General features: G+C 42.5%; 1 protein-coding gene across 1 annotated transcript; it reads right to left on the reverse strand.

Annotated features, from left to right (window-relative positions):
- Positions 1 to 7,636: 7,636 nt before the first annotated feature.
- On the reverse strand, positions 7,637 to 15,386 carry LOC120517415 (receptor-type tyrosine-protein phosphatase eta-like). The gene is made up of 9 exons (XM_039739738.1): positions 15,125 to 15,386; positions 14,204 to 14,461; positions 13,177 to 13,434; positions 12,257 to 12,513; positions 11,778 to 11,856; positions 11,234 to 11,491; positions 10,474 to 10,571; positions 10,316 to 10,436; positions 7,637 to 7,728 (listed from the first exon to the last, which is right to left on the reverse strand). The coding sequence occupies exons 1-9, from the start codon at positions 15,234 to 15,236 to the stop codon at positions 7,637 to 7,639; spliced, it is 1,533 nt and encodes a 510-aa protein (XP_039595672.1). The 5' UTR covers positions 15,237 to 15,386.
- Between the last annotated feature and the right edge of the window lie 676 nt (positions 15,387 to 16,062).

The following is a 16,062-nucleotide window of genomic DNA, read 5'->3' on the forward strand; positions in this document are numbered from 1 at the left end:
AAAAAAGTCTAGAAATCTCAAACAATTTGGAAAAACCTCAAATAAATAAAACATCTGAGATAAAAAGTCATTTTTAATCTCATATTAATGATGTCAGCTGAACTGCATATTTTTATTAACGTGTTTGGCCCTTTATGTGTTTAGAAGATACTAAAAAGCTGAGCAGTGAATTTCTAGTAGGTCTCCAAAAAAGAAAGATTCCATTTCAATTAATTCAGAATCTATATATATAATTCACTAAGGCAAGACATCCATGGAAAGCACGCTGGAAGGGGCGTGGATTCACTAAGCCACCGACAAGTGAGACACCTATGGCGCACGCAGGAAGGAGCCACGCCAACGACTGTTGACTGTTCATAGAGGCATGTTTCTCGCGGAGGTGAATCGCCATATGCAGCATGTAAAACGGTTTGCGAGGGGTATCCCATGGGATCCTTAAAACATTCCTTTACAACTGAGGTTAAAACACAATGAAGTGAGCAGTCTTTAAAAACCGAGTTTTCGGATATGACGCACGACCGCGTGCACCATAGCAAACTGTTTTACACGCTACATACAGCAATTCGCTTCCGCGACAAACATGCGTCTTCTTAGATGCTCCTGCACTTTGTACACACCCCCCTCCCACCTCACTACTACCGTGGTCGGGTGTCTTGGTGGATTATATATAGAAAGGCAGCCAAAACTGCACAGAGCAATGAAAAGTCTACGTGAGTCACAGGTGCATCTGGACTGTTCAAAGACGACAACGACTCGAGTGACAAGGTGGGCACATGAGCAGGCAGTGCATACTGGATGAGAAATCAGGAGACTAGCATGACAGAGAGAGCGGAGTGGACGTCCTTCTCCTCTCCTCCCGTTCCACCCTCCGCGCCTAAGCGCCGCACGGATGATTGTGTGTTGGTTCGTTCCGTGCATTGTTACAATGTTGCTCTTCTAGCTGATTTATTACATTACTGGTTTTTCAAATGTTAATTTTCTCCCTGTGCTTAAAAATCATTAAAAAACTGGCATGATCATGCGGCGTATGGTACGCCGCTGGTTGGCTAGTTCAAACTAAAAAGGACGAAATCTGAGCACATGGTGCCAGTAATTAGCGTCTATACATTGGCTGCCTCTGTTTTTCAGAATTCATTTACAACTTCTGCTCATTAGAAAGCGTTGCATTATCTGCACCCTCACATATCTTGGAATGCTTGCTTCCCTGCAGTCCCAGCCATGACTTTAGATCCTGAAATTCTGCTTTGCTTGTGATTCCAAGAGTAAAATATAAAGAAGCAGTGAGACTGAATTTTAGTTTGTATGTTTGTAAAATCTGGAATGACCTGACTATAGGGATACATCAGGCCGGAATGGTAAAGTATTGTTTAAATCAGGTCTTAAAACTTACTTTCCAATCTGGCTTTTTATTAAATCTGTGACTAATCACATAGCTTGTCTTTTGATTTCTATTCTCTTCTGTCCTTCCTGGTCATCGGACCTTACTTTTATTCTATGTTAAGTAGTATTGCCTGATTTTATTTCTTATATAATTTGTCTTTTTTTCTCTTTGTTCATCCTGTAAAGCACTTTGAGCTCATCATTTGTATGAAAATGTGCTACAGAAATAAATGTTGTTGTTGTTGTTCAAGGCCCTGTGGCTGATGACAGGAAGAACAACACCGAGGTCCTGTTCTGGATGACATCTGCACTTGCTGACTTTCTTTTCATCTATTAATTGTTACATAGATACACAGAAGAATGCCCAAGAATAGCTGGTGTGTGGACAATTGTGGTGTTCCAATCTAGACAAAAGTCCAGGGCCAGTTTTTGATGCCATTCCATCCCTGACCACCTGATACCAATGCCCATGAGGAGTGCTCTTTATCAAAGCAGGTTTGGTGAGAATTAGGCTGAGGTCTGTAGTGCAGCAGGAGAGACTCTACAGACTAACACTGTAGTAGGTCACTGTGTGGGCTGGTGAAAGTGATCTTATGGCTCATGTCGCGTTGTCACCACTTAGTCCTTCGGTCACTGGTGCTGATATCATAAAAGCTAGATTGGTGTTTCAAAAGGCACATTGCTGTGGCCCGTAATGTATAATATTTTCTATGAGGAGGCAACAAAAGGATATGATCAAAGTGGAGCAGATGATATTATTGATGTGGACTTTCAGAAAGCATTTGATAAGGTGCCACATGAGAGGGTGGGCATCAAATTAAAAGAAGTGGGAGTTCATGGTGATGTTTTTAGATGGGTGCAGAATTGGCTCAGACACAGGAAGCAGAGGGTGATGGTGTGAGGAACCTCATCAGAACTGGCCGATGTTAAGAGTGGTGACCAGCAGGGGGCAGTGCAGGAGGCCGCTGCTATTTTTAATATATATAAATGATTTAGATAGGAATATAAGGAACAAGCTGGTTAAGTTTGCAGATAATACCAAGATAGGTGGATTAGCAGATAATTTGGAATCCATTATATCATCACAGAAGGACTTGGATAGCAGACAGGCTTGGGCAGATTTGTGGCAGATGAAATTTAATGTCAGTAAATGTAAAGTATTACACATAGGAAGTAAAAATGTTAGGTTTGAATACACAATGGGCGGTCAGAAAATCAAGAGTACACCTTATGAGAAAGATTTAGGACTCATATTGGACTCTAATCTATCAACTTCCCAACAGTGTTTAGAAGCCATTAAGAAGGCTAACAGAATGTCAGGTTATATAGCGCCTTAACGTGTGGAGAACAAGTCACAGGAGGTTCTGCTCAACCTTTATAATGCACTGGCAAGGCCTCATCTGGAGTCCTGTGTGCAGTTTGGGTCTCCAGGCTACAAAAAGGACATAGCAGCGCTAGAAAAGGTCCAGAGAAGAGCGACTAGGCTGATTCTGGGCTACAGGGGTTGAATTATGAAGAAAGATTAAAAGAGCTGAGCCTTTACAGTTTAAGCAAAGTAAGATTAAGAGGTGACATGATTGAATGCATAAAATTATGAAGGGAATTAGTACAGTGGATTGAGACTGTTACTATAAATTGAGTTCATCAAGAACACGGAGACACAGTTGGAAACTTCTTAAGGGTAAATTTCGCACAAACATTAGGAAGTTTTTCTTTACACAAAGAACGATAGACTCTTGGAATAAGCAACCAAGTAGTGTGGTAGACATTAAGACGTTAGGGACTTTCAAAACTCGACTTGAATTTTTTTGGAAGAAATAAGTGGATTGGACTGGCGAGCTTTGTTGGGCTGAATGGCCTGTTCTCGTCCAGAGTGTTCTAATGTTCTAATAATATGTTGTTACATCAGCATATTAAAAAATGTTGTGTGCATGAAGGGCCACCCAGTGGTTTGCATTTCACGCTTGTTATGGGTCACTACCCAGAGGGGAGGTACTGAGAGGAGTTTGTGTTAACAAGAAGGTCATGGTGGGCCCAAGGCTGATCCCCTCCTAAGAGGTCCCAAGTTAGGTAATCTACCCCTGGACTGTGTACCTGAGAATAGCGTGACTAAGAAAACACTGCCAGTACTCGAGAAAGACCCTCGACACTCCAAAGAGCAATACATAGACGTGCCACAATAGAGTATTGGTGGGTGCCGACGCTCCAAAATGGGATCAGTTTGGGCATCTAATTACATGGAATTTGCTTATCAGTGGGAAAAAACATAGATATAAATTTTCAATCCTAAGGAAGCTTATTCCTGTCACTTAAAAAAAAGCATTGTTTTCCAAAGGAATTGCATTATTTTGTAATAATTGTTGTGTTATTTCATAAAGATATTGCCTGCTGCTGCGTGTGAGATTGTGTGCTTGTCGTCTATTAACTGCTATTGAGGATGAGACTAAGAAAACATGCAGCCTGCAATCAAGAGACAAACACTGAACAAAAGTTATAGGCCTGCATTTAATTCTAATATCAGGCTGGCAGGCAGGTAGTGCAGAGCCATTGTGCCTGCCTCACAGTGCCAGGGCCTGCATGGGGTTTGCATACTCTGCCCGGGCTTTTGTGGATTGATTGGTATCAGCGTCTAAAATTAACTGCGCATGATTACCCGCTTTAACACTGAATACTGGAAATGGGTCAGTAATAATTCTCAGTTAACAAAAATAATTCAGTCCTTTGTGTCCTGTAACGTAAATAACTTTCATTTGGTAAAGAAAGAGGTAGAACTGGGAGGTGTCAGAGAGACTTCCTGTAGGTCATTTCCTGTTAGGAATAGTCTGATGTGGAAGCTCTGTGTGTGTTGGCTTATCGCTCTTTCTGTTTTCTGTCATCTGCAGGATCCCACAGAAATGACTAACAACAGCAGTTGTGAGCTTCTGAACAAGGATGAAGAACTGCTGTGTTGGAGGAGCAGATACTAAAGCTTCACACTCGTCCTAAAGCTACAATGCAATATAACAGGGCATTCTGAGACATCTTTCCCTTCCAACAATTGTCTGCTGCTGTTGTCCACACCCTGGCAGCACTTTAAGCAGGCGAGTGTCTATTTCACCCCTGCGCCCACTAAGCATGAAGTCTGGAAGCAGCAGTGAAAAAGAGGACATCCATCTTAAACACCCAGAGAAGCACTGATATTACACTTGAGCAACTCTTATGAAGCTCTAAACTCTGCACCAGCTGCCCGCCAAATGCTGTTGTCATTTTGGGGGACTCGATCATACAGAGCCTTGACGGTGCACCTTCTAGCTGGAAGACTTTTGTGTCCTGCTTTACTGGGGCACATGTCCAGGGCATCTGTCTGTCCTCACAAAGTATAAAGATGTCAGTTCTGTGGCTTTCTATGTGGGAACAAAGGACATTCAAGTCGCCAGTCAGAAGTGCTGAAAGAAGACTTGCTATTGAACAGGAGACCTGGGGGTCAGGTGCATGGATTGTCATCTCCAGACCACCACCTCTGCTGCGAGGCTCACATGACACCTACAGTTGTGTTTTTTTCCCCTCAATGCTTGGTTGAAGGCGTTGAGCACGGCCTTGCCTTCATTGAGAATTTCGATTTGTTCAGTGAACAACAGCGGCCTTTCAGAAGAGAAGGACTACAATCGAACATGCAAGGCACCTTGGTCCAATATAGCTAAGGTAATTAATCAGCTTTGAATATTTGACAGCAATCTTAATACTGATGCACATTATATTTTGAATCTGGCCAATCAAGCAGATAGATAGATAGATAGATAGATAGATAGATAGATAGAAATGAAAGGCACTATATAGATAGATAGATAGATAGATAGATAGATAGATAGATAGATGAAAGGATAGATAGATAGATGAAAGATAGATAGATATAGATAGATAGAAATGAAAGGCACTATATAATAGATAGATAGATAGATAGATAGATAGATAGATAGATAGATAGATAGATAGATAGATAGATAGATAGATAGATAGAAATGAAAGGCACTATATAATAGATAGATAGATAGATAGATAGATAGATAGAAATGAAAGGCACTATATAGATAGATAGATAGATAGATAGATAGATAGATAGATAGATAGATAGATAGATAGATAGATAGATAGAGAGAGAAATGAAAGGCACTATATAATATATAGATAGATAGATAGATAGATAGATAGATAGATAGATAGATAGATGAAAGGCATAGATAGATAGATAGATAGATAGATAGATACTTTATTAATCCAAAGGGGATTTTGTTAGCATTTACCCCAAACCTCACCCCAACAACCAGGTGGAATCGAGTAGCTGAATTGTCTAAAAATGTGAGTATTATATTAAGCCACAGTAATAAACACATTAGCAACAGTATATGGAAAGGGCTTAATATCCACGATTATAAATATAAATAATAAATATTCCAGTCATTAATTGTTAGGTACAATCGTGCCATTGTGTGATGTATAAAACAACCGTACATTCTAACTAGAACATCGTTTTATGTAATAAGTCAGCATAATAGTGACGCTGATTTAAACTATTTACGTAGTTCTAGTCCTGTTAACTATAAACCCGTGTTAGGATATGACGGTTTTGCGGAGCCTTCACCTATAGACGTGCACTATGGCAGCACTGCAGTACCAGGTGGTAGTTTCACTGAAAACTCTGCACAAAGCGGAGTAAATGCAAATATCTTCATTGCTATTTCAAGGTGCCCCATCACTACGATTCAGGTGCGCTCTTCCAAGACCGTAAATGGAAAACAGTGAAGTTAAACAGCAGTGAAAATGGAAATAGTGAAGGTAATCTGAAGAAACTTGAGCACTTTACATTAAAAGTCAAGGAAGAAGTAAAGAATTTTGCTATAATCTTGGATTCTGACCTAATTTTTAAATGGCACATTAATCAGATTACTAGGAGTGCATTTTTACAAACATTAGACCTCTTAAAACACTACAAGATGCTGAGAAATTAATTCCCACGTTTGCTTCCAGTCGACTGTAATGCACTCCTAACAGGACTACCTAAGAGAGACATCAGTCGGTTGCAGTTAATTCAGAAGGCAGCGGCAAGAATCTTAAGAAGAAAAAGAAAATCTAAGCCCGTCTCAGCCGGTTGAGCGTCGTTACACTGGTTACCCGAGTCATTCAGAACTGACTTTAAAATACAGCGACTGGTGTAAAAAGCCTTAAATAATCGGCTCCTTGCTACTGTGTGTGTTGGAGTGCCTGTCCCTCTGCATTTCAAGTCGTAACTTTAGAATATCTAATGGCGGCCTGTTTGTGATCTGAAGGGCCAAAGAAGTGGTGAGGTGGCCTCTTGCTGTTATGCACCAAAAAATCCTTTACTGACAGAGAAAAGAAAGTTAATACTGTGGAACAATAAAAAAAAAAAAACTCTGAAAAGTCCATTTGTTTAGAGTTTGCTTTTTCAAGGCTACCTTTTAACTCCACTCACATTAAACTAGATATACAAAGAGTTATCGTATTCTTCACGTACTCTGCAGTCATTATTAACCATTAAATGTCATTGTTTTCTTTTCCAGTTCTTCTGCGCCTGATCAACGCTCCGTGCGGACGCTTGTGATGTTTGCGTGAAAGCAGATTTGCCAGCCTGCTACTGCTTTAAATTGTCTAAGATGAAGACTACAATAACAATAAAGGACTTTTTTGTCACATTTTTGTTAGGTAGAATTGCCAGTTAGGGCTGGGTGGTCTTTTGCCCGCAGACCTTCTGCAGAATTTTTGTTTTGTATTTTTTTCTGTTTTCACCTTCAAACTCATCTTTAGAAACTCACAGCTCAACACTACATGTGTATGTATGTACAGTATGTGGACTACACTGCTCTATTAATTACATCTCTAATTTTAGTTTTTTTTTCTTGTAATGTTCATTGACATCTTGTAAATTATTTTGAGCTTTGTATAAATGTATGCTTTTGAAATAAATGTTGCTGTTTTTCCAACTCCAACTCGAGCCCAGTCGCTACACTACCACATCACACTGTTTTCAAATATCCTTAGCAAAAACCTGGATAAAAACTAAACCAACACTTTATGAATGCAGTAGGCTTCTGTTACTGGACTGCATGCAGCACACTGCTTTCTGACTGGCTGTGCCATTGAGCCCTGCTAATTACCACCACAAATACTTGTTGCCTCACATCTCCCATGAACCTAAATGTACCCCTCAGCACATGCAGGATTAGATGTACAGTATGGGCCTATAATGGCTGTCCAGTTCTTGTCACTTGATGGTACGGTCTGCACTGTCCAACTTCTCCCTCAATGGCTGACCCTTGATAACCAAAGCGTGTGCGTGCCCGATGACACTGATATCTTAGTGAAATAGCACAATACTTTTGTTAAATTATGCAATGGATGTTTATTTTTTTTGGTTAGAGGTGATAATAAACTTCCATACAATCCTCAGTAAAGTAAAGTAAACTTGTCACATTAACTGTATGGGTAATCAGGAAAAGCTCCTTGGGGCACCAACATTAAAAACTGAAAGAAGGCTCAGGCTTCTTAGAGACCTCGATGGCTGCGTCTGCTTATCTGCAGTTGCCAGTGCGATCACCAAAAAAAAGTGAAATTCCCTCAACATGTGATGGCAGAAAATGAAATCTTCAGGCGTCACTTTAGTGCTGGGGGTTCTCAGCCTCCTCATCTGATCAGCTCCTGGATGTTGCTGACCCGCCATTTGCTCTGCACACTTGTGTTTAGCAGATGTCTGTCACCTTATTTTCCATAATCTTGTCATGTGTGCCTGTCAAACATTTTACGATTCCTCAGGAGAATTTTGCATACAACACAAATATCAAATGTTGTGGGTACAAACAATTTCAAATCCCATCCGATTGTAAGTGAACCGTTTGCAAGTTATCATCCCATGCCGTCCAGTCTCCCTGTGCTCCGCTCTTGTTTGCTCTTCTATTTTATCCGTTGTTTTTATTATTCCCCATCCAAGTCTATGAATGACCCTTCACATTCTTCCAAATGTTATCTGCAGTTGAGTCGGTAAGTCCGGTGACGTTTTCTTGACTCATTTAGTGCTTGTTAATTAGGAAATAAAAAGGTGACGAGCAAAGTGACATTTACGGGGCTCGTGTCACAGACAGTGATCTGCATACACTTCACTCCTGTCCTCGAGGCAGCATCTGCAAGCTCTTTAACATGATTGTTATTTATAAAAATAAAAATTATTTTAATTAGATAGCTGTTCAAAGAAATTTTAAAAGATATTTTTAATTATTAAATTAAAGGTTTGTGGAGGTTGTTTTTGTTCAGTTGTAAACTGCTGTAGCTACTTCTGTTTGTTGATGCTCTTTGTTTGCTGATATTTTTATATATTATGATAATTTTAAATACATTTTTAAAATGTACTCAACAAATATTGATGTCATTACCAAAAAAATATTGTTATGTAATAAACTAACATGTGCTGTGCTTTTCAAGAGAAATGGTCTACTTAGCCTCTTGACACCTAAAACAGAAAAAGCTGAGGAGCCTTAGAGTAGCCGGGACATGAAAAAGGAAACAAAAGACAAGCAGAAGTGCAGCCACATAAGAAGATGTGAGTGAAATGTTGGACTTCTCTGCTAAAATCGAAGCATTGGAATGAAAGAACACAAAACTACTTGTCGAAGTCAAAGAAGGAGGTTAACATTACAGCAAATTTTAAATGGGACCAACACAAGTAAGAGGCTGATCTGACTGACTCGATGATCGTGTTAATGTGATGAGCTGATGTTACGTCTCTCTTATGACTTATTTTCATTTTGCAGCTGTTATTTCTTACATTTTAGAGTATTTTTTTAAGTGAATGTTTGTATATTCTCCCTTTAAATGTGCATCCATTGATTGTGTTTTGTGCACGTAGACCCTGCAGACACGGCCACCATAACATAACTCACTCTTAATATGGTGGAAGGCCTAACAGAGATGGGTTAAGAAGTACATGGGAGGAACAATGTAGTCAGAAAAAAAGAACAGAGTTAAAAGAAAAGAAATGCACAGTAAAGGTACAAAGGCAAAATTAAAATTAAAAGTCAAAACATTAAGAACGAGCAAAAAACAACAAACAAAAGAAATCAAACACTAAGAAACCAGTGACAAAAGGTTATTTTGAAAATACAAACTTAAATGACAGTGACATTTGACCCGATATACAGTTACAGACAGCTCGGACCTCTGGGGACACGCACCCTGTCCTAACTGGCAACGATTTAAATAACAACAATGGCAGTGAAAAACATCCAAATTAATAAACAAAACCAAAAATAAAACTATAATCATAAAGTCAGGAGAAATCGAAAATAAGGAGTGAAAAGAAAATCAACAAGTGCTTAAAGTCGTGAAAAGATGAACAGAAACAAAAAAAAAATAAAATAAAACCCAAAATCATAACACCTCACAAAGGAAAGAAGCTTTATCTCTTCCTATGAAGATCAGTCTAAGAGGAAACCTGGGTGAACTATCATGTAATGAAGCACAGAGAATAAGCACCACTTATGCGGAGTTCTCCTGTGTTTCACAAAGGATTTAAAAAGGCACGCTATTTGGGCTACACGTCTTTGACCGTGTGCCCTGGAACCCGTTTCTTGAGCGACGATTTAACACACAACCGTACCCCTCTAATTTCGGTCCTCTGAAGACTTTTGGTTCCATCTCCTTTGGCAATTGTTGACCCCGGCCGCTTTTATCCACCTGAACTTGCCCGTCCTCTACTCAGAATATGTCAGCCGTCCACATCATCCTTTCCTTCTATGTTGACCTCTTGCTACAGAGAACACGCTCTTGTAGGGTCAGTCGAACCAGTTTATACCTCAGACGTTTTGTCCAGCCTGCTATAGTCCGTCCTTTTCGCTAGAGATCGCTCAGCAGGTGATACGCAATGAAGTCCGAATCGCCCAGGAATACTCACCTGTGGAAACCGTGAGAGAGGCAGCATCGCCTTCAGTGAAGTTGTCTCCATCCACAGCAGATACTTCCACCGTGTAGTTCCGGCCAGGTATCAGCTGACTTATGGTGGCGGGCCGAATACACTGTCAAATCAGGGAGGGTAGTTCCAGGAATTTTCACCTTATAATGAACCACGCCGCTGAGGGCTGAACTCCACGTCAGTGTGATGGAGGTGGTTGTAATATCCTCAGCTGTCAGATTCAGGATCGTTTCAGGCTCTGGGGAGAAAATAGAGAAGCATGCCCGGGATCAGTAGTCATCAAAACCGAACTCACGTTTCCTCCCTTTTGGAAAGGAGGATAGATAGAGTTTCAGTGGCCGGGGAAGACCCAATTCAGATTCCTCCCAGAAAACTCGGGAAATCCACTCAAGCGCTCGTCTACAAGACGACTCTCCATGAGGAAACGATGCCCTGACTGGAAAAGCAAGATCCCTAAAGTAAGGCGATAACTTTAAGAATTGGATTTAGGTACGTCTCGAGGATGGTGAAATCAAAAGTGGATCTGCAGGGTATGAGACAGAGAGAGTATCGTTTTGCTGCACCTTGGCAGTTTGCCAAGATACTGTGGTCAAGGCAAGCATGCCGTGACCCGTCGACAGGAATCTAAAGTCCATGCCGTCTTGCTGCCGAGGTGGTTCGGTTACGTTTCTTTGTGGCTCTTTTTACTTTTCTAGGATCTCGCGTGTCGGTAGCACATTTCAGAGATACTACGTCGCAGTTTTGAAGAGACAAAAATAACACTCTCGGTGGAACTTCAAAGGAAGATTCACGAAGCCACGGTCCATGGCACTGCAAACCTTCAAATCCATCCCTCTTTTCTACATTGCAAACAGCAAAACTAGAAATAATACTTTCAAGGAAAGAGAATCTTTTGCTTACTTGTGAACACTGTAAGAGACGCTCCACTGCCTTGCGTAACGTTGTCTTCAGCCACAGCGAACACTTGCACCGTATACATGCTCCCCGGTGTCAGCCCAGTTAAAACAGCCATTTCAGAATCCACTCTTGTATCGAAGTCGGGCACTCCTGTGACTTGAACATTGTACCCGACTGCGACGCCTTCTGTCAGGTTCCACGTTAGGCTGAAGGACTTTGTCGTGATGTTTTCAGCAGTCAAACCTAAAATGTTTCCGGGCACTGTGGGAACACAAGTTCGATGATCGTTAGGCGGTTTTCTTTGCTTAGAAAGCCGTCTGTTTGATGATAATTAAAGAATCAAATGCAGAGACAGAGGGACAGACAAATACATCAAATAAATGAATGACTCGAAAAGTTCAGGAAGACATTCTTCCTCTGATACACTAACGTACAATGTCCTCAAATGTCGATTAAACCGTCACGTGATTTCATGAAAGGGTTTATCAGGACAATAACAGTTTAGGACAAGGTTGAAACAAAAAAGCAACTCCAGATCTCAGGGTACCCGGTAGATTCCGACGACCCTGGGGTGACCGATCGTCAAACGGGGCAACGAGACTGAGCGCCGCTTTTGCGGACTTCTCCTGTGTTTCACAAAGGATTTAAAAAGGCACGCTATTTGGGCTACACGTCTTTGACCGTGTGCCCTGGAACCCGTTTCTTGAGCGACGATTTAACACACAACCATACCCCTCTAATTTCGGTCCTCTGAAGACTCTCGGTTCCATCTCCTTTGGCAATTGTTGACCCCGGCCGCTTTTATCCACCTGAACTTGCCCGTCCTCTACTCAGAATATGTCAGCCGTCCACATCATCCTTTCCTTCTATGTTGACCTCTTGCTACAGAGAACACGCTCTTGTAGGGTCAGTCGAACCAGTTTATACCTCAGACGATTTGTCCAGCCTGCTATAGTCCGTCCTTTTCGCTAGAGATCGCTCAGCAGGTGATACGCAATGAAGTCCGAATCGCCCAGGAATACTCACCTGTGGAAACCGTGAGAGAGGCAGCATCGCCTTCAGTGAAGTTGTCTCCATCCACAGCAGATACTTCCACCGTGTAGTTCCGCCAGGTATCAGCTGACTTATGGTGGCGGTCTCCGAATACACTGTCAAATCAGGGAGGGTAGTTCCAGGAATTTTCACCTTATAATGAACCACGCCGCTGAGGGCTGAACTCCACGTCAGTGTGATGGAGGTGGTTGTAATATCCTCAGCTGTCAGATTCAGGATCGTTTCAGGCTCTGGGGAGAAAATAGAGAAGCATGCCCGGGATCAGTAGTCATCAAAACCGCAACTCACGTTTCCTCCCTTTTGGAAAGGAGGATAGATAGAGTTTCAGTGGCCGGGGAAGACCCAATTCAGATTCCTCCCAGAAAACTCGGGAAATCCACTCAAGCGCTCGTCTACAAGACGACTCTCCATGAGGAAACGATGCCCTGACTGGAAAAGCAAGATCCCTAAAGTAAGACGATAACTTTAAGAATTGGATTTAGGTACGTCTCGAGGATGGTGAAATCAAAAGTGGATCTGCAGGGTATGAGACAGAGAGAGTATCGTTTTGCTGCACCTTGGCAGTTTGCCAAGATACTGTGGTCAAGGCACCGCATGCCGTGACCCGTCGACAGGAATCTAAAGTCCATGCCGTCTTGCTGCCGAGGTGGTTCGGTTACGTTTCTTTGGGGCTCTTTTTAGTTTTCTAGGATCTCGCATGTCGGTAGCACATTTCAGAGATACTACGTCGCAGTTTTGAAGAGACAAAAATAACACTCTCGGTGGAACTTCAAAGGAAGATTCACGAAGCCACGGTCCATGGCACTGCAAACCTTCAAATCCATCCTCTTTTCTACATTGCAAACAGCAAAACTAGAAATAATACTTTCAAGGAAAGAGAATCTTTTGCTTACTTGTGAACACTGTAAGAGACGCTCCACTGCCTTGCGTAACGTTGTCTTCAGCCACAGCGAACACTTGCACCGTATACATGCTCCCCGGTGTCAGCCCAGTTAAAACAGCCATTTCAGAATCCACTCTTGTATCGAAGTCGGGCACTCCTGTGACTTGAACATTGTACCCGACTGCGACGCCTTCTGTCAGGTTCCACGTTAGGCTGAAGGACTTTGTCGTGATGTTTTCAGCAGTCAAACCTAAAATGTTTCCGGGCACTGTGGGAACACAAGTTCGATGATCGTTAGGCGGTTTTCTTTGCTTAGAAAGCCGTCTGTTTGATGATAATTAAAGAATCAAATGCAGAGACAGAGGGACAGACAAATACATCAAATAAATGAATGACTCGAAAAGTTCAGGAAGACATTCTTCCTCTGATACACTAACGCATACAATGTCCTCAAATGTCGATTAAACCGTCACGTGATTTCATGAAAGGGTTTATCAGGACAATAACAGTTTAGGACAAGGTTGAAACAAAAAAGCAACTCCAGATCTCAGGGTACCCGGTAGATTCCGACGACCCTGGGGTGACCGATCGTCAAACGGGGCAACGAGACTGAGCGCCGCTTTTGCGGACTTCTCCTGTGTTTCACAAAGGATTTAAAAAGGCACGCTATTTGGGCTACACGTCTTTGACCGTGTGCCCTGGAACCCGTTTCTTGAGCGACGATTTAACACACAACCATACCCCTCTAATTTCGGTCCTCTGAAGACTCTCGGTTCCATCTCCTTTGGCAATTGTTGACCCCGGCCGCTTTTATCCACCTGAACTTGCCCGTCCTCTACTCAGAATATGTCAGCCGTCCACATCATCCTTTCCTTCTATGTTGACCTCTTGCTACAGAGAACACGCTCTTGTAGGGGTCAGTCGAACCAGTTTATACCTCAGACGTTTTGTCCAGCCTGCTATAGTCCGGCCATTCTCGCTAGAGATCGCTCAGCAGATGATACGCAATGAAGTCCGAACCGCCCAGGAATACGCACCTGTGGAAACCGTGAGAGAGGCAGCATCGCCTTCAGTGAAGTTGTCTCCATCCACAGCAGATACTTCCACCGTGTAGTTCCGGCCAGGTATCAGCTGACTTATGGTGGCGGTCTCCGAATACACTGTCAAATCAGGGAGGGTAGTTCCAGGAATTTTCACCTTATAATGAACCACGCCGCTGAGGGCTGAACTCCACGTCAGTGTGATGGAGGTGGTTGTAATATCCTCAGCTGTCAGATTCAGGATCGTTTCAGGCTCTGGGGAGAAAATAGAGAAGCATGCCCGGGATCAGTAGTCATCAAAACCGCAACTCACGTTTCCTCCCTTTTGGAAAGGAGGATAGATAGAGTTTCAGTGGCCGGGGAAGACCCAATTCAGATTCCTCCCAGAAAACTCGGGAAATCCACTCAAGCGCTCGTCTACAAGACGACTCTCCATGAGGAAACGATGCCCTGACTGGAAAAGCAAGATCCCTAAAGTAAGGCGATAACTTTAAGAATTGGATTTAGGTACGTCTCGAGGATGGTGAAATCAAAAGTGGATCTGCAGGGTATGAGACAGAGAGAGTATCGTTTTGCTGCACCTTGGCAGTTTGCCAAGATACTGTGGTCAAGGCATCGCATGCGTGACCCGTCGACAGGAATCTAAAGTCCATGCCGTCTTGCTGCCGAGGTGGTTCGGTTACGTTTCTTTGGGGCTCTTTTTAGTTTTCTAGGATCTCGCATGTCGGTAGCACATTTCAGAGATACTACGTCGCAGTTTTGAAGAGACAAAAGTAACACTCTCGGTGGAACTTCAAAGGAAGATTCACGAAGCCACGGTCCATGGCACTGCAAACCTTCAAATCCATCCCTCTTTTCTACATTGCAAACAGCAAAACTAGAAATAATACTTTCAAGGAAAGAGAATCTTTTGCTTACTTGTGAACACTGTAAGAGACGCTCCACTGCCTTGCGTAACGTTGTCTTCAGCCACAGCGAACACTTGCACCGTATACATGCTCCCCGGTGTCAGCCCCGTTAAAACAGCCATTTCAGAATCCACTCTTGTATCGAAGTCGGGCACTCCTGTGACTTGAACATTGTACCCGACTGCGACGCCTTCTGTCAGGTTCCACGTTAGGCTGAAGGACTTTGTCGTGATGTTTTCAGCAGTCAAACCTAAAATGTTTCCGGGCACTGTGGGAACACAAGTTCGATGATCGTTAGGCGGTTTTCTTTGCTTAGAAAGCCGTCTGTTTGATGATAATTAAAGAATCAAATGCAGAGACAGAGGGACAGACAAATACATCAAATAAATGAATGACTCGAAAAGTTCAGGAAGACATTCTTCCTCTGATACACTAACGCATACAATGTCCTCAAATGTCGATTAAACCGTCACGTGATTTCATGAAAGGGTTTATCAGGACAATAACAGTTTAGGACAAGGTTGAAACAAAAAAGCAACTCCAGATCTCAGGGTACCCGGTAGATTCCGACGACCCTGGGGTGACCGATCGTCAAACGGGGCAACGAGACTGAGCGCCGCTTTTGCGGACTTCTCCTGTGTTTCACAAAGGATTTAAAAAGGCACGCTATTTGGGCTACACGTCTTTGACCGTGTGCCCTGGAACCCGTTTCTTGAGCGACGATTTAACACACAACCATACCCGTCTAATTTCGGTCATCTGAAGACTCTCGGTTCCATCTCCTTTGGCAATTGTTGACCCGGCCGCTTTTATCCACCTGAACTTGCCCGCCCTCTACTCAGAATATGTCAGCCGTCCACATCATCCTTTCCTTCTATGTTGACCTCTTGCTACAGAGAACACGCTCTTGTAGGGGTCAGTCGAACCAGTTTATACCTCAGACGTTTT

This window comes from Polypterus senegalus, chromosome 1 (assembly GCF_016835505.1).
Source record: "Polypterus senegalus isolate Bchr_013 chromosome 1, ASM1683550v1, whole genome shotgun sequence".
In the NCBI taxonomy this organism is placed as follows: domain Eukaryota; kingdom Metazoa; phylum Chordata; class Cladistia; order Polypteriformes; family Polypteridae; genus Polypterus; species Polypterus senegalus.